Source organism: Aspergillus ambiguus (assembly GCF_047715705.1).
Source record: "Aspergillus ambiguus strain CBS 117.58 unplaced genomic scaffold BDV59scaffold_40, whole genome shotgun sequence".
Lineage (NCBI taxonomy): Eukaryota > Fungi > Ascomycota > Eurotiomycetes > Eurotiales > Aspergillaceae > Aspergillus > Aspergillus ambiguus.
The window spans coordinates 55,630-76,180 of NW_027395553.1; the positions used below are offsets into that span (position 1 = coordinate 55,630).

The 20,551-nt window shown below is 52.3% G+C and overlaps 8 protein-coding genes across 8 annotated transcripts; 5 read left to right on the top strand and 3 right to left on the bottom strand.

Annotated features, from left to right (window-relative positions):
* Window positions 1-2,070: 2,070 nt before the first annotated feature.
* On the bottom strand, window positions 2,071-3,387 carry BDV59DRAFT_210259 (NAD(P)-binding protein; the record flags this gene model as incomplete). Its single annotated transcript, XM_073695558.1, has 6 exons — window positions 2,071-2,378; window positions 2,432-2,531; window positions 2,586-2,754; window positions 2,803-2,833; window positions 2,882-3,062; window positions 3,115-3,387. 6 exons carry the CDS (start codon window positions 3,385-3,387, stop codon window positions 2,071-2,073), a joined length of 1,062 nt encoding a protein of 353 aa, XP_073544340.1.
* A 771-nt stretch (window positions 3,388-4,158) lies between these two features.
* On the top strand, window positions 4,159-5,155 carry BDV59DRAFT_195550 (protein-transporting protein BCP1; the record flags this gene model as incomplete). Its single annotated transcript, XM_073692593.1, has 3 exons — window positions 4,159-4,242; window positions 4,316-4,552; window positions 4,604-5,155. 3 exons carry the CDS (start codon window positions 4,159-4,161, stop codon window positions 5,153-5,155), a joined length of 873 nt encoding a protein of 290 aa, XP_073544341.1.
* Window positions 5,156-5,232: 77 nt separating this feature from the next.
* Window positions 5,233-6,460, bottom strand: BDV59DRAFT_115579 (chorismate mutase ARO7). The gene is made up of 3 exons (XM_073686679.1): window positions 6,261-6,460; window positions 5,446-6,097; window positions 5,233-5,388 (listed from the first exon to the last, which is right to left on the bottom strand). The coding sequence occupies exons 1-3, from the start codon at window positions 6,329-6,331 to the stop codon at window positions 5,311-5,313; spliced, it is 801 nt and encodes a 266-aa protein (XP_073544342.1). The 5' UTR covers window positions 6,332-6,460; the 3' UTR covers window positions 5,233-5,310.
* A 761-nt stretch (window positions 6,461-7,221) lies between these two features.
* mdv1 (WD repeat-containing protein) lies at window positions 7,222-9,447 on the top strand (the record flags this gene model as incomplete). The annotated part of the gene is made up of 5 exons (XM_073692594.1): window positions 7,222-7,305; window positions 7,398-8,001; window positions 8,061-8,258; window positions 8,316-9,118; window positions 9,172-9,447. The coding sequence occupies 5 exons, from the start codon at window positions 7,222-7,224 to the stop codon at window positions 9,445-9,447; spliced, it is 1,965 nt and encodes a 654-aa protein (XP_073544343.1).
* Window positions 9,448-10,224: 777 nt separating this feature from the next.
* On the top strand, window positions 10,225-12,808 carry BDV59DRAFT_115606 (uncharacterized protein). Its single transcript, XM_073686681.1, has one exon. It carries the CDS (start codon window positions 10,480-10,482, stop codon window positions 12,568-12,570), a length of 2,091 nt encoding a protein of 696 aa, XP_073544344.1. The 5' UTR covers window positions 10,225-10,479; the 3' UTR covers window positions 12,571-12,808.
* A 1-nt stretch (window position 12,809) lies between these two features.
* Window positions 12,810-14,902, bottom strand: BDV59DRAFT_115605 (putative MFS transporter). Its single transcript, XM_073686680.1, has 7 exons — window positions 14,632-14,902; window positions 14,252-14,565; window positions 14,109-14,198; window positions 13,424-14,062; window positions 13,292-13,366; window positions 13,115-13,242; window positions 12,810-13,055 (listed from the first exon to the last, which is right to left on the bottom strand). The coding sequence occupies exons 1-7, from the start codon at window positions 14,850-14,852 to the stop codon at window positions 12,882-12,884; spliced, it is 1,641 nt and encodes a 546-aa protein (XP_073544345.1). The 5' UTR covers window positions 14,853-14,902; the 3' UTR covers window positions 12,810-12,881.
* Window positions 14,903-16,104: 1,202 nt separating this feature from the next.
* On the top strand, window positions 16,105-17,683 carry BDV59DRAFT_205103 (MATE family efflux transporter; the record flags this gene model as incomplete). Its single annotated transcript, XM_073694582.1, has 2 exons — window positions 16,105-16,723; window positions 16,776-17,683. The coding sequence occupies 2 exons, from the start codon at window positions 16,105-16,107 to the stop codon at window positions 17,681-17,683; spliced, it is 1,527 nt and encodes a 508-aa protein (XP_073544346.1).
* A 462-nt stretch (window positions 17,684-18,145) lies between these two features.
* Window positions 18,146-19,711, top strand: BDV59DRAFT_205104 (agmatinase; the record flags this gene model as incomplete). The annotated part of the gene is made up of 8 exons (XM_073694583.1): window positions 18,146-18,380; window positions 18,443-18,533; window positions 18,609-18,692; window positions 18,744-18,965; window positions 19,015-19,232; window positions 19,280-19,372; window positions 19,421-19,571; window positions 19,627-19,711. The coding sequence occupies 8 exons, from the start codon at window positions 18,146-18,148 to the stop codon at window positions 19,709-19,711; spliced, it is 1,179 nt and encodes a 392-aa protein (XP_073544347.1).
* Window positions 19,712-20,551: the final 840 nt, after the last annotated feature.

Sequence of the window (20,551 nt, forward strand, 5' to 3'; positions counted from 1 at the left end):
GGAGTACAGCCCGCTCAGCAGCCTGGTCAGCAACCCGGAGTGCAGCCCGCTCAGCAACCCGGACGACCTGGACAACAGCCTGGGCAGCCTGGACCATCTAGAATTCCCTCGGTTACTCAAGGCCAAGCCGTGCCTATTTCGCCATCCGTAGCTCCCGTTGGCCACCCTGCGACTTCCAGGCCGAGCGGTGTCTCTCCATCTGCAATCCCTTTCGCTGGTGCTGCATCTCGGGTGAGATTCCACATGGTATCTACGCTGGCTGTTTTTGCTGCCTTTGTCCTTGCTTAGCCAATAATTTCACGTGACATCTGTCGGCTCGTTATTGCTTTAACAAAAGAAAAAGAAAGAAAAGAGAGAGAGAAAATCGTCGAAAATATCTTGCAATAATGTTTGGCTTATTCAGACGCTTTTGCTTTAGCTCGCTATTCCAGTCTACTAGACTACATAATGTTTAATTGTAATGTACTTAAACAAAATGGGCCTCTGTCTGTAATCTCAGAATGTCACTATTATCATTTTATTTCTGACATCATTGTTTCGTCACTGGTCTAATATTGACCATTGCTATAAACCGTTATCGCACAGGAGACTTCCACAAGACTTTGGTCAAGTAACACTGACATGTTAACGATGAGACTTAGCGGGGGCCATAACATGTCAGCGGGGATTGAAGATGGAAGATAATACTCAGAGACCTAAATGAGTTCTACATACTGTATATTTGAAGAATAGACAATGATCTGCGTGGTCACAATGGCGGATTTTACCTGTTATCCGGGCAGTAAAACAGAGACCACTACCACATTTCCACCTCTCGAAGGTATTCCGAGTCTCTCTTCTGGGCATAACGGATGACCAGCAACAGCTGGCAATCTTCCGGAAAGTGTCCTCGGCATTCTGAAGGTCCATATGCAGAAATATTACTGGTATCCCCAACTACAGGCTCGGACTCCGGCTATGAAAATATCGACATGACAAATAAGTGGGAACAAAGTAGGCAGGCCGGCAATTGACGCTACGCAATAAAGTCTTTTATTTTACTTATGACACACGAATATCATTTCAATGACTCCAAGATAGGTATCCTTACGCAGTGAGAATCCGAAACTACGCGCGATTCCGGCCGGTATCGAAAAACTCCTTCTCCTAATTGTGAATCAGCTCTCTTCCGCGATTTTATCGCCTCAAAAACAGAAACTCACCAGGAAATTATGAAACCGAAGCAATAGTATCATGGATAACAGTTATATATGCACATTAGTAAAAGCACAATACGCCTCCATCTGTGCGAGTGTATTGATGTACTACAATTTGGCATGCCGCTACTAGCCATAATATCCCATCTGTATACACAATCCCACAGATAAGTCCCTCCTCCCCAAAGTAGCGAATGTTTAGAGTCGTACCCGTGTGATATCGTTCCAGTTGCCCCATATAACTATATTAGAAAGTGCCTCTTTCCTTGTACCAGCCTCATAGTAGGCATGGGATTAGCACTGACAGCAACCGGCATACTGGGGCAACTAATGGACATGCATTTGTAACTTGCGAGGCTTTTGTCGCCTCACACCGGGTTATTTCGGACTTCGGCCGGTGAAGAATGATTGTACGTTGTCTGGCCAATGGTGATGTACGTATGAACATTCTACTTCAGAGGCTAAGAAGCTAATAGAGGCGATTTGGGAAAGTACTTTAGTCTTAGAGACGGGAACTCGTCGGCAGAGGGGCAATTTCAAGCATAGTGATTATTTGACTTATCCACCTGCCTCCCAGTCCACCTCTCCAAACCTTATTGTGCATTCTTCAGCGCCATCCACACACAAGAACAACTGTGGCTCCGATCGTTCAAATGAAGGGACCTGACACAATATCTGGGTCGGTTGCACCCTGATTGTAGGCGCCTTGTACCTATGAGAGTTCAAGATGCAGCCCTCAACACGTCATCAATTATGATAAATATTATCTCATAAGATGCTAGAGCGTTCCTGCTCACGTTCTTCACTGGTCTACTACCAATTATCGGTGGCCTTTATTGCCCTGTCATCTAGAGCTATCCATTTCTGAGAACTTCTATGACGGATCCTCTAAAATCCCTTTAGTAATACTTGTAGCGATAGGGGTCATATCACTCTGCCCATAGAAGCCCTGAAGAAGCCTTATGGCTCGGTCTCGTGGTAATATGCGAGCGAGGTCCCGACCTTCATTATTCAATGGCGACGGTATTGAATGGTTTTCAGGTTGAAGCTTTCGGAGAATGTCTGTAACGCCAGACCAGTTCATGGACTCACTAAACGCGAAAACACGCTCTGAAGATACGGTCGAGTCAAGAAGGGAAACGGTTAACAAGCGGGCGATATCTTCCACATCGACAAACCATTCTAGATACCCAGGTCATTGAGCTGTTCATACACGTGATAACATGATGACTTACTAGGCGGGATAAGATACATGGGGGTTTTATTGCCGCGAAGTAAACTGCGTACCCATCCCATAGTGGAACCCGGAATCTCCTTGTGGAGGATCTTTCCGACCTATTGAACGGAGTCAGTGGCAACAGAGGACAATGGGTGCTATAGCGGACAAACAGCATAAGACGAAACAACGCTGTTGAGGTCAAAAGATGGTTGTGTTCTCTTGAACCACTCCCAGGATGCCTTTTCGGCTTCCATTTTACAAGCACTGTAGACTGTCATTCGTCGATGATGACTCTCTGCCGCATCTGCGCACTTTTCCGGCACCGAAAATGAGTTCCAGCTTGACTGACAACCACCATGTTGATGGGTCGAAGGAACTATATCCCACGCCATTTCCATGGCAGAAGTGTTCCACGTATCTGTAATCATTAATCAATAGCCCGAGCAAGTACTATGTAGGTGCTTACTTTCGTGGACAACGATTCCTTTTTTGTTTGGGGTGGGGGAATAGGCCGCCATGGATGAGGATCCGATAACAACTCGGCGAATGGATGCTCTCCTGCTCGCAACCTCAAGTATAGTGAGCGCTGTTTTACGGGCCAGGGGTACAGCTTTCTTGACATCATCTGTCAAGCTAACGTCAGATGCCTCCGAGATTTCAGTTAGCGAGCGGCCGTCAAAGGCGTATCTGGGGTCCAACCAAATGGATAATCCCATCGACATTATCTAATACCGATGAGACTTCGAGATAGTTCCCTAGGTCTTCAACGATGACCGTTTCGAAATTTCCTTGGCCATATTTGGCCGTGTAAAAAGCATCAAGCCAGGGCTTCGCGCCCCGAACAGTGCCGCGGACACGATATCCTAATCTTAACAGTTCGTTGGTTGCGTGAGAGGCAAGGAAGCCATTTGCGCCCGTCACTAGGATCCTAGCTCGTGGCGGCAGTGCAAATGGAGCTTGTTGAACCGTCATAGGGCGTTTCGGTGATGGGTAGGTTAGATACCTAAGCATTGCGTATCAGGAGTTTCCTCCTGGAATAAATATGAACGACCCTTGAACGTGAGTTCCTTTTGCTTACCGGTGAGGAATGCCGGATCTATCGGACCACTACGCTCAGTCCTCTGCCGTGTCGATGTCACAGGCTAGATTCGCTCTTCTGCTACCGAAGCTAGGGTCCAGCATACGTAACGAAGGGCGGCGTTCAATCCAGGAGCCTTCTCCTTCAAAAGTTAAACCAACCTGCAAGGGGTAAGTAAGGTATTGAAGGTAAATAACGGATCATCCGCGTACCTGATTGGGCCTTTACCCTATGCTCGGACGTTTGAAGGTCGGGGGAGGTTCTAAAAAGAAAATAAATACCTTACCCGGGAAGGGGTATACTATGGCACAAGCATCCAAATATCTACAACCGCTGCAATGACGATTGATTCCATTTCCCCGTCTCAACAGCACCACTAAACTCTATGCCCTCAAAACTGCCCCTAGCAACGTACATCGACGGGTTGGCTGGACGGAAAGAGGCCTATGCAATCTAGTACCCAGAACAAAATGCCAATGGTGGTGGAAGTGGAACGCGAATGGAGCAATATAGTGTTGGTCGCTTTGGGCGCATCGCCGGAAAGTTCAAATGCGGTTTAGCGGGGTCGGAGCAACTTTTATCGCCCGCCAGCACTTGGCAGCCGTCGGGGTTATCGATACCACCAAGTTTCTTCCCAACCACCACTGGTTACAGTTACTCTCAAAATGGGAAAGCGCAAGCAGGTCAAGGATGGTGACGTTGAAATGGGCGGTACCAATCCGTCCGCGGAAGGGGAGGAGTCTGATGAGGTATGGCGACAGACCCCGCGCAAATCAGAGGGATGAACTCGAACTCGAAACGCTGATGGATTGACTGATCCAGGAGATGGAGATTGTGAACGTGGACTTTGAGTGGTTTGATCCCCAACCGGCCGTCGACTTCCATGGCCTGAAAAATCTTCTGCGACAACTGTTCGACGCGGATGCGCAGCTGTTCAACATGTCCGAGTTGGCCGATATGATCCTGGCGCAACCATTGCTCGGCTCGACAGTGAAGGTGGATGGCAACGAGTCGGATCCGTACGCGTTTCTTACCGTGTTGAATCTGCAGGAGCATAAGGTGTGTGCGCGTTGCGCTTACGAGGATACACGGGCGATGCTGACCGTCCAGGACAAACCCGTGATCAAGGACTTGATATCTTACCTGCGAAGGAAAGCCTCGTCCAACCCGACCCTGGCCCCCCTCTCCGAACTCCTTGCACAGGACCCCGTTCCGCCCGTCGGCCTGATCCTAACCGAGCGGTTAATCAACATGCCGCCGCAGGTGATCCCGCCCATGTACACCATGCTTCTCGAGGAGATAGCCTGGGCGATCGAGGACAAAGAGCCGTACAACTTCTCACACTACCTCATCCTTTCTAAGACATACGAGGAAGTCGAATCGAAACTCGACATGGAGGAGACACGGCCCCAGAAGAAAAAGAAGAAGTCCGGGGAAACGGAGCGGTTCTTTTTCCATGTCGAAGACGAGGTTCTTGAACGGCATGCGATGTGTAGCGGCTCGTTCGAGCATACGCACAAACATGATGAGGGCCATTCGGACTCCAAACGCACTTTCCAGGAACTGGGGATTCGCACCAACGGCAGCCTGATCCTACTGGACGGGGGGAAGTTCGAACCGGCCGTGAAAGCGGTCTCGGATTACCTGAAGGCCCCCGTCTAAGGATGGAGGGGGTGGGAGTCGGCTATGCACTATTCATGATACAAATAGATCGAGGGAAGAATTATGTCTCTGTCCATAACGTTTTAAAAAAAGGTTTAGGTTTATTGCTCAAACACCAAACTGTTTGTTCCGCACGCCGCGCGTGATCTTCGCACCTATTCCCACTGGGTGTTCTTCAGGCGCTGCATCAGATATTCGACCTCGACCACTTTCGTCAAGGGGATGACGTATTCCTGAATGTTGTTAGTGGTGGTCCCCGGAAGGTCATGAAAGGGACTGATAGCCCCTACCTTGTACATTGCAACCACCGCATCCACGTCAATCTTGGGACCGGCTTCGGTGGGGAAGGCTGGGTCGGTGCCGTAGGTCTTTGCTTTCAAGGCCAAACGCTCCAGCACCTTCTGTTCCACCGCGGCATTGGTAATGGCAGCATCAATGCCCTCCCGATCCCCAGCCTTGATCAGTTTGGCAAAGGTCTCCGGGTCCTTCTGGAACTTGGACTCGGCGACGAACTTGCCGAAATGGATGCGGCGCGACAAGGCTTGGAGGCAGTTGACGTCGCAGGTGGCCGCCGAGCCGTAGTTCTCCTGTGTCTCACCCCGGTCCTCCCGGCCGAATTTGGGGCAGATGGCGGGAAGAATATCCTGCATGTAACGTTGCTTGATGATCTCGTTGACGTTCACATCGTTGTCGTGGAGGATCTTGGGGTACTGTAGCGGCTGCAGGATGGGATTCTCCAGGACATCCGGGAAGAAAGGGTACTCGTCGGGGGACTGGTAGCGACGCACACGGGACTGAAGGCGTTCCTGCTCCCGGAGCAGATAGTCCATGAGGCAGTGGTCATCGCCGGGGATCTTGACGCCACCGGGGACGTAGACGGGCTTATTGAGGGGGAATTGCACTCGTTCGATGAGATAGAAGGTGATGGAATCCTCCAGCCGACTACATTTGAGGCGAGAGGTGGTCGTCAGTGGGAGGAGAACCAGTTGCGTCGGGCGGAGGTGCGATTGCGGGGTTGCATGCGGCTCCAGGGGAAGAAGAATTTAGGTAGTAGGGCAAGGAGGGTGTAGGTAGATAGTTCGGGATATCCGATCTAGCAACTTACATCAACTGGAAGCGAATATTCGCCAGGTCCAAAGCCTTGGAGGCATCCGAAAGATCGATTGCCGTATCCATTGTTGCGATTGAGGCGCAGTTGGTGAGGACAAAAGATCAATCGATGGGGGGGAGATTGGGGGCCGGATCTTAAGTACGGAGACGGATTTTTTTTCCCTTTTTTTCTTTTTTTCTTTTTCTGGTTTTCCTTTTCCCTTATCTACTCCATACTCCCAACGTAGGAAGAGAAACCAGGGGTTCTCAATTACTTCCGATTGCTACCTAGACATGTGCTACCTATCACGTCGTATGTTTGGAAAGTCAGGGGTCGAGAAACATGCTGCTGATCATCCCAGCTTATCGGGTCAGATACGGAGAAAAGCCCTGGGGCGTTCGTTGTTGCATCAGAGGCTGACGGGGGAGAGGGATCCAGAGTGGACTGTTTCCGATCTCAGTACGACCTTGGAGGTAGCATTCTTGATGTCGAACGCAATGGATAGATCAGGGCTTCTACCGAGGTACCTCTGGTAGATATCTACAGTACCTCCGAGATACGTATATACTGACGAGACTGTTAGCCACTAAGCTAGGCGAGTAAACGGAAATAAGTCCATCAAGCAATAAAGACGCGGGAGCAATGGCACAGTATCTACGCATTGCATCCATGGATGACGATCATGAACATCGTGCAGGTGGATGTATACCCATTACCCCGATAAATTACCACTGGCCTGCAATTGTCCCGATGAGATGCGGTAATATTACCACCGATTACCCCTCGGTCGGGAAACGCGGTAATCCATCGCGTGCAGCTTCTCTCTCGCTTCCTCCCCCGAAGAATACCTCACCATCTCCTATCATCCCCTCCTACCTTTCATTCCCCCCGCCTCCCAGACCCCTCCATTCTCCGGTTCCTCCTAACTTACCCCTATGGGTAGATAAGAGATACTGCCTATCATCGGTTGGGTGTCATGGACAAACACCGGCGAGATGAGTCGCCCTCCGGTCTCTCAGATATTGTCGAGCAAGACGGTCTCCTGGGGACTGGCTTAACGGTAAGCTCCTGCGATGACCTTGGTCGCATTCTTTCCGTTCCGTTCGCCCGTCGTGGGATCCCCCTTGTTGACGTACACCGCGGGGTCAATAGAGTCGGCATATCGAGGCCTTTGGGAGGAAGGTGACGACAACGGCCGGCCACTTGATGGCCCCCTCCTCGACCGATCCCACAGCCGGCACCCATTATCACAATGCCATGGCCGATATTCAACGGGAGCTGCGACGCCCGAATACCCAGCGCAAAGTCTTCTCCTTGACCCAGACCACCCCTACCGATCTCGTCCGCTCCAAGCTCTCCACCGCCGAAATCCAGTCGCGGGCTATTTCCTCCCTTCCCGATGAACTCCTTGCCAACATTCCGGAGGACTCCAGCTCATACTCCCTGTTCGAGGGCTTTCAGGCCTCGCAGGACGACCATGAATACCGCAAAGTCCACCGACGGCGAACCTCCAGGGGGAAGAAGCTCCTCAAAGATGGCGACGCCGGGGCTGCCCTTCCATCCACCCCGACTGACCTGAGAAAGGAACGGGACATCCTTGGCCGTCGGCTGGACCTGATGGGGGTGCGGAAGAATATGTGCAGCTCGGAGATCCACGAGATCGATAACAAAATCGCCAATCTTCATCATATGCGAAAGATCGTCCTGGACCGCTTAGCCGGTCTGGAGATGGAAGAAGCCGAGTTGGAACATGAACGTTGGTGGATCCACAAAATTCTCAAGCGATGCGGATTGTTTCTAACCCTCTGTGCCCAGTCACCGAGCTCGACAATAAACTCGAGGATCTTCACGACGCACCACCAGATTCCCAGGCCGCGGTGGCGACTCCCAAATCCTCCGAGCCCAATGATGACTCGTTTGTGTCCGAAGATCCTGCGATGGATGCGTCCTTCATGTCAGAGTCCATTTACCAGAAGATGTCCTCTCCCAAGAGCATAAAGCAAAGATCAATAAGTACAGAGGGGGTCCGCCGCCGCTTCCACTGACCGCCGTACTAACATCCCCTGGTAGGGAAACGATCGATGCCCATTCTACACGAACATTTTGCCCCGGGTTCGCAAATCAAAGAGATGCCGGCCCATACCGACATGGTGACGGCTATCGACCTTGACTTCCCGTTCGGCACCATGGTCAGTGCGGCATTGGATGATACTGTCCGCGTTTGGGACCTCAATGTTGGACGGTGCATGGGGCTTTTGGAGGGCCATAATGCGTCCGTCCGCTGTCTCCAGATCGAGGACAACATCGTCGCCACGGGCTCAATGGACGCTTCGGTCAAGCTCTGGGACTTGAGTCGTGCCCGATCCGTCACCCGAGATGGCCGTGTCAATAAAGAAGAGGAAGACGATGACGGGACCGATGACGCCCACGAACTGTTTCACTCAACCACATTGGAAGATTGTTACGCGTATTCCCTCGATGCTCACGTGGATGAAGTAACGGCGCTCCATTTCCGGGGGGATACATTGATCTCTGGCTCCGCGGATAAGACCCTGCGACAGTGGGATCTGGTCAAGGGCCGTTGTGTGCAAACATTGGATGTCCTTTGGGCTGCCGCCCAAGCTTCAACCCTTGGCGGCGACACGCAGTGGCGGCCGTCGGGACGATTGCCGGACGCGTCGGCGGACTTTGTCGGCGCCCTGCAGTGCTTCGATGCGGCTCTGGCTTGCGGTACCGCAGATGGCATGGTTCGTCTCTGGGATTTGCGTAGTGGACAGGTCCACCGAAGTTTGGTGGGCCATACCGGCCCTGTGACGTGTCTCCAGTTTGACGATGTCCACCTGGTAACCGGAAGTTCGGACCGCAGCATTCGGGTATGTTAAACCCCCTCAACCCCCCGGTTCATCAGTCATCTAACCTGTTCTAGATTTGGGATCTCCGAACCGGGTCTATATTCGATGCGTATGCCTACGATAAACCTGTCACTAGTATGATGTTCGATGCCAAGCGAATCGTGGCTGCCGCGGGTGAAAACGTCGTGAAGGTCTACGATAAGGGTGATGGGCACCACTGGGACTGTGGCGCCGGGGTCGGAGCTGATGAGCATGGACCATCTCCGGCAACCGTCGAGCGAGTCCGCCTCAAGGACGGGTTCCTGGTGGAAGGCCGCAAAGACGGAATCGTGTCCGCATGGACCTGCTAGTGTTGCCTTCCGAGGGGCCCTTTTTGGTGTACAGGTTGGATGCATTCAGAGGGGGTCGTTATTGCTCTATTCCATGGGTGGAATTCCTTCACTCTTGGTCCTGTATATTATCCACATACGACGTCTAGGTACTAGGTACTGTGTACAGCAGCTAAATATCATGTGATACTGTCATATTGCACGTGACTCCGTGGGGAGGATGACTAAGGCTGGAATCCCGAACCGTGAGGCAGGCGCACTATGCCGGATTGGGGCATCTGAGTGCAATCGCATCGGACAAACAATCCGGCGTCCTCTTCTGCAATTCTCATCGCATCGCGACGACGTCGATTGTTCGGTCAACTCGAGGGGAACCACCTGCGCTCGCACCCCCTTGGATTGAATCCCTCCGTCCTGGGTCCCGTCCCGATCACTGCATGTGTCCGCCCTCATCGAAGTGTCCCTGTCAATTGCGCGACTCGCTCTCCTCCCGCCGCGTCGTGCATTCGCGCGTCGGGTCATGAAGCAACAGGATCGGCTTGAAACGGTCCATTGAACGGTTCTATGTCACGCCCCTTTTGTTTCTGTGTGATCGCCTCCGAGTGACTGGCCTCTCACTCTTTCATTCAACTCATTCCGAACAAAGAATTCGGGTTGCCGCTGGTCTCCTCTCATCTCTTTTCTACCTCCACCTGACCAGTACCCCGGCCGATATAGTCGCCGCCATTGTCAATCGCCTCACATAGCTGTCTCCCTCCAAGCTGAACACTTCAATACCACCCTCCAACCAGATCTCGCGCCCTTGTTTCCTTGCATCTCGCTCATCGCGGTCTTCGGTGAGACCAGCGCTGTTACTGCCTCACGCGGCAAATATCCACCCGTTGAGGTCAGTTCGGCTACTGAACCCTCTGCGCCGACATTGGCTTCTTTCTGTGTCTTTTATGCTCAGCATCTACCGAATCATAAGTCTATGATCCCTACCATCCCGATAACTGGTATTGCGACAGTCTCGGTGCGACACAGATCCCCGCAAGATAACAAATCTACGACAGCATGCCTCCAAAGCGCACCTCCACCCGACGTGCTGGAACAGTCGCGCGATCTGCCGATGCCCAAAGCGGACCTTCATATCTTCCGAGCATAACGAGCCCGGAGACAAACAACCCTGCCCTCCCAGATATTCCCGTCAAGCACTCCTTTGCCTATGGCGCATCGTCCACGCCTTTCCTTCCCCGGAAGCTGGCCGCGAAGCCAAATTTGGGCCTTGTCGAGGTGGCGGATGCTATCGACAAAGACATCAAGACCGCACAGGATCGGGAAAAGGACATGTCTCACTTGAACACCAGATCGCGCAAACCATCTGCAAGTCTTTCCCCCGTTCGCCGCAGTCGGCGTGAGCCAACCCCGGATCAGGTTCAGCTGCTCGATTCGCTGCGCGAGGTCACAGCTTCGCCCCAACTTGAAGCGGAACACTCTACCCCAACACCTACTCCCCCTATTCCCCATACTCTTTCTACAACTTCGAGTCCGGCGACCCGGACTGTTGCAAACCCTCGGCACGGAGACTTACAAGCCGAACAACTTTATCCCTCTCCACTTCTACGGTTTGGCTCTCCTGCGCGCGAGGTGTCGCTAAGCTCGCCCCAATTCGGGAACTCGGTTGACAATGAATCACTAATCTCCTGGACCGTCGAGCGCGATATACATGGCGATGACCTTCAGCGAATGCATCCGACAAGGGCCCCTGAGGAACCACCGCTAAAGAACATCACCGCCCCTCCTCGCCGATTTTCCGGACTCGCCTTCGCCCATGATACTATCAAGGAAGAGGAAGAACCAGAATCCGACCACTCAGCAAAATCGCTGTCCCCAGGGCCAGTTCCGCATCCGCAAGCCACCACCGAATCGGTACTCGAGCCTGAATCACCTCCCATTGCTTTGGAACCACGTCCACGGTCACGCTCGAAGACTCGGTCAGAACCCATCCAGGAGCCCCTGGTCTCCTCAGCTCCCGTTCGAACTATTATTCCGGACCGTATTACCAGCGAAGCTTCGTTTTCTGAGGCGCTTCGCCCCCGCCGGGAACCCACCATACCTGATACCCATATTCCGAGCACCTTCACATTCTCTCGTTCAAAGAACCTGGTAATCCGAATAGCCACTTCCGTTCTAGTAGCCGCAGTGTCTATCATTGCAATCTACTCTTTCGGTGGTGGTTTGGCTGCGCTGCGTTCTAATATCGGCTCGCATTTCCCCTGGGATAGTGGAATGCCGCATATTGATCTCAACTCTACTGGTCTCGATGCCTTGAACATTTTATCGAATCAGGTCGTTCGTCTGGGAGCGCAGGTCTCGTCGCTTTCCCAGGATGTCAGGATCATGAGATCTGAAGTCGACAACGTGGCAGCAGCACCGACTACCATTGTCCAACGCCTTCCAAAGGTCCCGGATGTGCCGAAAGTGAACTTCCTTTCAATTGGTATGGGGCCAATCATTGACCCTTACAAAACAAGTCCAACGGTAGGACGTTCTCCGACTATGTTGGAAAAGGCCGCTTCGTTGTTCTTTCGAACCCCTCGTCGAGGACCGATGCGTCCAATCGCCGCTTTGGTTAACTGGGAGGAGGTCGGCGATTGCTGGTGTAGCACCCCTCGCTCTGGCGTATCGCAATTGTCAGTACTGTTGGGCCGGCAGATCGTGCCAGAAGAGGTTGTCGTCGAACACATTCCCAGAGGCGCAACCATGCGACCTGAGGTTGCACCTGCGAACATGGAACTATGGGCGGAGTTCTCCGTCGTAGATACCAGCGCTGCTTCGCCGGGCAAACTGCTTCCTCCAATTGACCCGTCCCAGATGCCTGAAGGCTTTTCGCTCCATGAAACAGTTATGAGCACGCTTCGTGTCGCTTACAAAGGCGAGCCAGAGAGTGCATACTCAGATGACAAGCTGTTAGGGGGGTCTTTCTACCGCATCGGACGGTGGAAATACGATATCAATGCACCGAACCACATACAATCATTTGAGCTGGACGCTGTTATTGATGTCTCAGCCATCCGCGTGGGTCGGGTTGTTTTCCGCGTCACATCTAATTGGGGCGCGAACGAAACTTGCATTTATCGGTTGAAACTATATGGTCATACATAGGAGTTAAGTCGTTTCTCATTCTATCCTTGACTTCTGTCCATTGTTGGGAAATGTTTTCAGGGAAACCGCATTATGACTGGCGTTTAGGAGCAAGTCTACCCACGGGGTCTGGAAGGGATATTTCAAGCGAGGCGATCGGTGTTGCCGTCGTTGATTTCTTCACTTTGCCTTTTTCATTCGATAGGCTGCGGATTACAAGTTATTCTCCTGAAAATTTACACTATCGTTGCTGATGTGCTCAGCGTATCCTAAGACCAACCATTAACTCCATATAACCATGCAACGCCAGCTAAAATTGACTTCAACCGGTCTTAAGTATCAAACTCCGGATTAACCCATGACGGCACGGGTGCCTTTGCTCGCAACGTCGTCCCAAACCGTTGTAGAACAAGAAATATGGCAGTGCCAGCGACAACAACGATGAGCGCCTGCGTCGTGAACGTCCAGGTCCATCCAACTGCGGCTTGCCAGTTGGCGATAAAGAACTGGTTGAGCTGTTAACACTGCCTCCAAAGAAATTGGTTCGACACAGGTGAATACATACAGGGTTGATGAATGCACTTAGATTTAGAAACACGGCGTAGAATATCACTACACTCGTGGACTGAAGCGGGTAGCTGTCGATAATGTAGCTACTTGTGACGGTGTTTCCAATTTGAATCCCCGCCGCGACTGGAATTGTTAGCAACCGGCAAGGTATGCCATCGCGTGGGATACATACAGAGGAAGAAAGCTGCCTGGCCTACCATCCAGTGATAGGACTTGTCAACGCTGACACCCCATAGGATTAATCCAACTTTATACATCAGTATGTGAGAATCTCATCTACCCCAGGAAGGAAACCATCACTTACTAGCCGTCAAAATGATTGCGGGATATGCCAACCACAATCTCATCTCCGCCACGCGTACTCCTCTATTACGCTTCGCCAATTTTGTGACTATATAATCACTCAATCTGCCGGAACAGGAGATCTCGGAGACAACGGTGCCTATCAACAAGCCCAGAAAGAGCAAACCCTGGATCAGGGGCGTATACGATGCGTACGCCGCTGGTACCATCGTGATTACTGATAGAACCCACCAATACCAGAGAAAGGAGTACCCAATCACCGCGATAACCACCACAGGGAACTGGAAAGTCAGCAAGAAGCGGATGACTGCGTCCCATGGCTTGGGATGTCGCATTCCTGGAACCGGGCGGACGTTTATAAAGGAGAGATTCTTGGTTCGGGGGACTTCAGCGAATCTCATGGGAGAGCATTCCGTTTTGGCTGGAGAGGTCGTTTGTGTTGGTGGGTATTTTTCCGGTGGGTTCTCGATATCGAGGTGCGTCACAGTTGAAGGGTCTTTGGGCATACGTTGGAGCATCAAGGTGCGGGGATAGAGTGTTTCCGGCATGAGTGTGAGCTCCAGCGCTAGAAGGACAGCAAAAAGGATGGCATTAAACCAGTTAATCCATTCGGCGCTGACGAGGTTCAGAAATCCGCCGACTACGAATATTAGCTTTAGAATTTGGACTTGGTAAGGGACACCTACATGTAGGGCCCAAAAGGAGTCCCGAGTCAATAGCAAGAACCCATAGTCCCAATTTCTGACCGCGCTCATACTCGAAGAAGAGATCGTTGACTTGTGATGAGTCAGTCTATATTCCAGTTAATCTGCATGGTATCCGGCCTTACCTACTGCCATCCCTACTGTTGAGCCAGGGCTGACCCCGAAGCCCTGGAAGAACCGGGCTGCCATATACCCACCATAGGTATCGGCTACGGCAGCTCCGACAGTCGAAACCAGGGCGATGAGGGTACCCACAATAAAGATAACACGACGACCGTAAATATCGCTGAGTGATGACCAGAACAGCGGGCCAACCGATAGGCCTAGGGCAGGAATTGCCACTGTCCAGTTCACTTGTGCGTAAGAGATGTCAAATTGGGTCTGGATTTCGGGAAAGGATGGGACGGTGGTAGTTGTAATGTAGGTAAAGAGGAAGTATCTACATTGACATCAATGGAATTAGCATCCAAGCAGCTGGGAGTAAACACTTTGGTGAGCTGGATACTTTAACATCACGATCCCCAGGATGGTATGCTTCTGCATAAGAGACCAGTTCAACGGGTCGAGAGGGTCCGCGGTGGGCTGGGGATGGACTCTGAGGCCATTTTTCTCGACTGAATGGGGCAGTTCTGCATCGATGATGCTGATAGCATCCATGGTTGACCTTGTTATTCCTTCCTTCTTGTCCCGCTTTGCATCGTCCATGGAACGGACTGGGGTGGACATGGTAATTTACAAATAAACATTCGCACAGGAGAAGTATACAAGGAGTCTTGATAGAAAGCAAGTATATACAGCTTCGATATTTGTAGTTGTACTACAGCAAAGCACTTGCTACCGCTTATCAGACTCTAGATAGGGTTGGACAGAGGATTGTCGAATCATATGGCTGCCTGATATCAGAGAAATATCGTCTTATCTCTAGCGGGGTTTGAGATGTTAGAGGCTTACTTGATCAGTTTCTGTAGTACTAGACCGCTCCAGATGCAGGAGTCTTTGAAAATCGGGCTGCTACACTAGAAACCCTCTTGGGGGCGCCTCTCGTTGCTGGCATTGGCAATATGGGACGCCCCTAGAATAGGAGGTCCTACTTTACGAGGCACACAAGCCCCCGGGAAGCTTCCCGTCCCAGTGTGCTGCGTCCTGCGGCTCATAATCAATTGAAGAATGGACAAGGGATCTTGGCTGGCACTTTCACAAAATGATTCCGAAGCGCTGCCGTGGGAGGTATAGGCTCCAAAGAGTGCAGCTGGACTTGTCTGGTTTCTATTAAACCCAATGATATGATAAATACAAATTTAGGCATTAGGTACTTATAGAATATGTGGAGAGCAATCCGTTTCCTGAAGCCTTGCAATCAGGGCGTCCAGAAGGGCCTACAAAGTACAGTCAAGACCTTTATGAGCAACCGCGGGGCAGGAGTCGGAAAAGCAACAAAGCAACGGCGGGAGGTATACGACGTGGTAATATCTTAATACAGACCTTTCCTATTCAGGGCATTATTTAGAGTCCGATTTAGGAGCTGATCATTCTCCCCGGACTGATAAGAGCTGCAGTCCCTAGAGCCAATTAGATCAACTCAGATCAACCTATCATATGGACCGAGGATCTAGTCTACGCTGGCAATTATCTTCGCCAAATGTATAAGCCGTCCGGATAATGGATTGCATTTCTGTTAGTCAGTGATCGATCTATGACGACGCATGAGTTCTCGTCTGTCGCAGTCCCGGGCATAGAAGGTGGCTCCACCGACTCATATCTGTCAACGATTAGACGAGAATCACAGATACTGGAGCGAGTATGGCATGGATGGAATGGTGGTGTGAATGTCAGTTGGTTGGCCGTTGGAGGCTGATATGGGCCCAAAGCCCTGTCTCCAAGGTGTCTCTCACTAGCGAATACTATAGAAAGCAAGGCCCGGCTTATATAGTTCTCTCCTCTAGTATAGTCCCTTTCTTAGTTGGCCTCTTTGCTGAAGATGTATGAAGAACTCCCTACGCATCGCACTGGTACTTCCAGCACATTAGAGGAGGTCACTGAATATACTTCGCTTCTCCCCAAACCGACCAAAAACAGCGCTGTCCAAGACGTCACCCCAATTGATGATGCCTCGGGGGAATATGGTGCTTTGCGACGACAATGGCTCGCAGAGTTCTGGCATCTTCTCAAAGGCTCAATCCCAGTGATTTTAGCATACACACTCCAAAACAGTCTTCAGACGATTTCCGTCCTCATTGTCGGGCGTTCCTCCCCTGAGAACCTGGCAACCACGGCGTTTTCGTTGATGTTTGCCATGATCACTGCTTGGATGATTGCACTGGGTGGAACAACAGCGCTGGACACTTTGGCATCCTCGACGTTCACAGGAAGCTCCAACAAGCATGATCTGGGGATCCTTTTGCAGAGGGGATTCTTTGTCCTGGGACTGTTCTATATTCCTGTCGCCATTTTATGGGCATGCTCCGAGCCAGTTTTTCTTCTCCTGGGTCAAGATCCCCGGTTGTCCAGGGACAGAGCTCGATTTCTAACCTGCCTGATCCCTGGCGGACTGGGATACATCTACTTCGAAGTGATGAAGAAGTACTTGCAAGCCCAAGGTAGGGGATTCCCGCCCACAGCTCCCTCGATGCGATGGGCTGACTTTGGCAGGAATCATGCGCCCGGGCACTTACGTCCTGCTCATCACTTCGCCATTCAATGCTCTGCTGAACTATCTCTTCTGTTACACTTTCGATATGGGTCTCCTTGGAGCACCGTTTGCCACCGGGATCTCATATTGGCTGTCGTTCGCACTGCTAGTTGGGTACGCGCGGTTCATCGCGGGGTCCGAGTGCTGGGGTGGATGGTCGCGCGAAGCCCTTCAGAACCTTGGAACCTTTGCCCGGCTGGCCATCCTCGGGGTCATCCATGTCGGGACTGAATGGTGGGCATTTGAAATTGTGGCGTTGGCGGCCGGTCGACTGGGCACCATTCCACTGGCCGCACAGAGCGTTATCATGACTGCCGATCAGGTGTTGAACACGATCCCATTTGGGGTAGGCGTTGCCACGTCGGCCCGCGTGGGTAATCTGCTAGGTTTACGGAATGCATCCGGGGCAGCGAGGGCCGCCAATGCGGCCGCCTGGCTGAGTATGGTGCTGGGAGGGGTGGTTCTGGCCGTGCTGATGGGCACCCGACAGGAATTCGCAAAGATCTTCAATTCAGACGAGCGAGTCGTGGGTCTGACGGCCGAGGTGCTGCCCTATGTTGCCCTGTTCCAGATTGCGGACGGGTTAAATGGAAGTTGCGGTGGGAGTCTGCGTGGCATGGGTCGGCAGCACATCGGGGCCATGGTGAACCTGGTGAGTTACTACTGCGGTGCACTCCCTCTGGGCATCTGGTTGGCGTTTCACGGCTGGGGACTCAAGGGATTGTGGGTAGGCCAGTGTATCGCCCTGTATCTAGTGGGGGCTCTGGAGTGGGCGATTGTAGCTTTCAGCCATTGGGACGGCGAGGTCAACAAGGCGTTTCTCCGCATGGATGTGCACGAACAGATGGAAGCAGGAGGGGATAGCTGACGGGGATGATAGTTCACTGGTAGCTGTTAGTCAAGGGAATGTAGAAACGAGCATGTTGAAGTTTTTCGGAGATGTCCAAGTTGGTCTTTCTCTATCGAGTGGCCTAAACAGGAAGGCGCGGGGAGAAGAAGAAGTAGGAAGTCACACTGATAAGCGATAAGCAGCCCCGCCAACGGCCACGAGTGATAGTGAATAATCGGGCGATTAATCCACCCGCCGAGATGGATCTCCTGCAGCCTTCCTCTTTGGGTATACTTCGTATTGGCCCTTCTTCTGGGAAGGTCGAGGGAGAACAGAATCCTGTTCTAACGTACGTTACCTGGGTAGGGAGGTATCTAGGTTTAGGTAAGGTCGGAAGGGCTGTCCTCTCCGTTCTATACTGGCATAAATACCTCCCGTCCTGCCTCTCACTGCTCGCAACATTCCCCTCTTATACTTCCCTGTTATATCTCCATCGCCATCATGGTCGCTTCTACTCTCGGTCTTCTTGCTCTCTCAGCGGTGGCCTCTGCCCATAGCAGCCATAGTCAGACTCCGTTGGCGGCTGGTCCTCTCCAGAAGCTCTGGTACAACACCCTTCCTGGAGATGGCGGCACGCAGGCCGACTCGGTCTTCTCGGGCATCTCTACCTTCGGCCGTCTTCCCTACTTCCCTTGTCTCGCCAGTGAGGATGAGAAGTACGATATTGCCTTCATCGGTTCGTCCAAACAAGCGGCCCCTTCCATGCCATCGCCGTTCCCTCCAGCTGACTGACGGCAGGTGCTCCCTTCGACACGGGGACTTCATACAGACCCGGTGCTCGATTTGGACCAAGTGGCATCAGGCAAGGTTCTCGTCGTCTCAATCTCTAGTATGTGGAGTTCTGGCACACGTGCTTACCTTTCCTTTCGGTCTCCGGCAAAGGCTCACGCAAATTGGCTTTCAGCGGTGGCTACAACGTGCCCTTGGAAGCGAACCCTTTCGTTAGCGATCTGAGGATCCTGGATTGTGGCGATATTCCCGTGACTTCGTATGTTTGTCCGGTCTGAGGGAATCCGCCACAGATACTGAGACGCCCTAGGTATGACAACGGCTGGGCAATCAAGCAGATCGAAGAGGGCCACAATAGCGTGCTCATGCGCAAACCCTACACCGACGCCGACGAGTATGGCCTGTCCAAGGCGGGCAAGACCCTGCCCCGTATCATTACCCTGGGAGGTGATCACACCATCACGTTGCCCCTGTTGCGCAGCATCAACAAGGCCTATGGCCCCGTCACCGTCGTTCACTTCGACAGCCATCTGTATGTGGTTCACCCCGGTTGGGGGGACTCGACGCTCACCTGTTGCTAGCGACTCGTGGAAACCCAAGGTCTTTGGGGGATCGCCCAGTGAAGTGGCCGCCGTCAATCATGGAACGTACTTCTACCATGCCGCCATGGAAGGTCTGTTGCGAAACGACACCAACATCCACGCGGGTATCCGGACCACCCTCTCCGGGCCGTCGGACTACGAAAACGACGGATACTGTGGATTTGAGATCGTCGAGGCGAGGGAGATTGACACCATCGGTAGTATCATCCAGGGAAGCGCTGCAGCCAAGAGCTAACTGGGCCAGGGACCGACGGTATCATTCAGAAGATCCGCGAGCGCGTGGGGACCGAGAACCCCGTTTATCTTTCCATTGATATCGATACCCTTGACCCGGCTTGTAGGTGGCCGTCCCGGCCGATGAGATGGCCTTTCTAACGATCCGCAGATGCTCCCGGAACCGGTACCCCCGAGACTGGGGGGTGGTCGACTCGTGAGCTGCGCACGATCATCCGCGGGCTTGATGGACTGAACTTCATTGGAGCCGACATTGTCGAAGTGGCTCCCGCTTATGACACCAATGCTGAGCTGTCCACGATGTATGTGCGCCGTTTCGGGGCTGGTAGAATGTTTGTTGGCTAATTGTTGTTCTAGGGCTGCTGCCGATGTGCTCTACGAGATTCTTACGATGATGGTAAAGAAGGGACCTCTCTCGATCGGCGGGTCTGAGGAACTATAAACGGCATGGAGTATGGATGTTGGATTGAAAATAAGGAGCCGGAAGAATTAAATGCCAGCTTTGGGCGGGGTGTCATTGACGGCCAAGTTATATTCTACCCGGTTTGCCGCTCGGATGGAGGGGGTACCAAGGCGGAAATATATCACTCGGATCTACCAGTGGATACATCAGTACATACATAATACTCCGGCATTAAGCTACTGGGACATTGCATCTTAACGTATGCGAGATTCTTTGAGCTTGGCATCGGGACTACGCAGTACGCAGTACGATCTCGTCCATCTCACGTTCGTTAGAGACCCATGGGTTAGCGTCCGAGGGGATCCCACACCTGGTGGGGTTGAAGGTTATTGCGGTGAACCAACGTCTTGGTTGACAGAAGGTCCGGCTATGTATGACAGGTCCAGGATCCCTTTTGCTCCTTGCAGGTCACCCTAGGTGATTGATACAGTATCCTCCGAGACGGGAAAGGGATGTGTAACGGTTTTTGATCCCCTTGCTTTGGGCAGATGAACGGGGACAGGCAAACCAGACACAGGTTGATCGGGCTTACACGACATTCTGATTGGACGTATTTGCAAGACGAGTTGGCCAGTTGGCTACGGGGGAACTGGGAGCAGCGGACGGAGTTGTCGGTGCCGGAGACCCCCGGGCGGATATGGCACTCACATCAGGTTCTGGCTGTGTGATTCCAACAGGAGGACCGTTCCCGTACCTGCGTCCTCCGACGGACGTCTGGGCTGGTCCGTTCGTCGCGCACTCGCTAAGCGGGCATGACTTTGGGCGAAGGCGGGTAGGATGGGTCTCCGCAGACAATCATTTCCCAACTGGCCAAGCGGC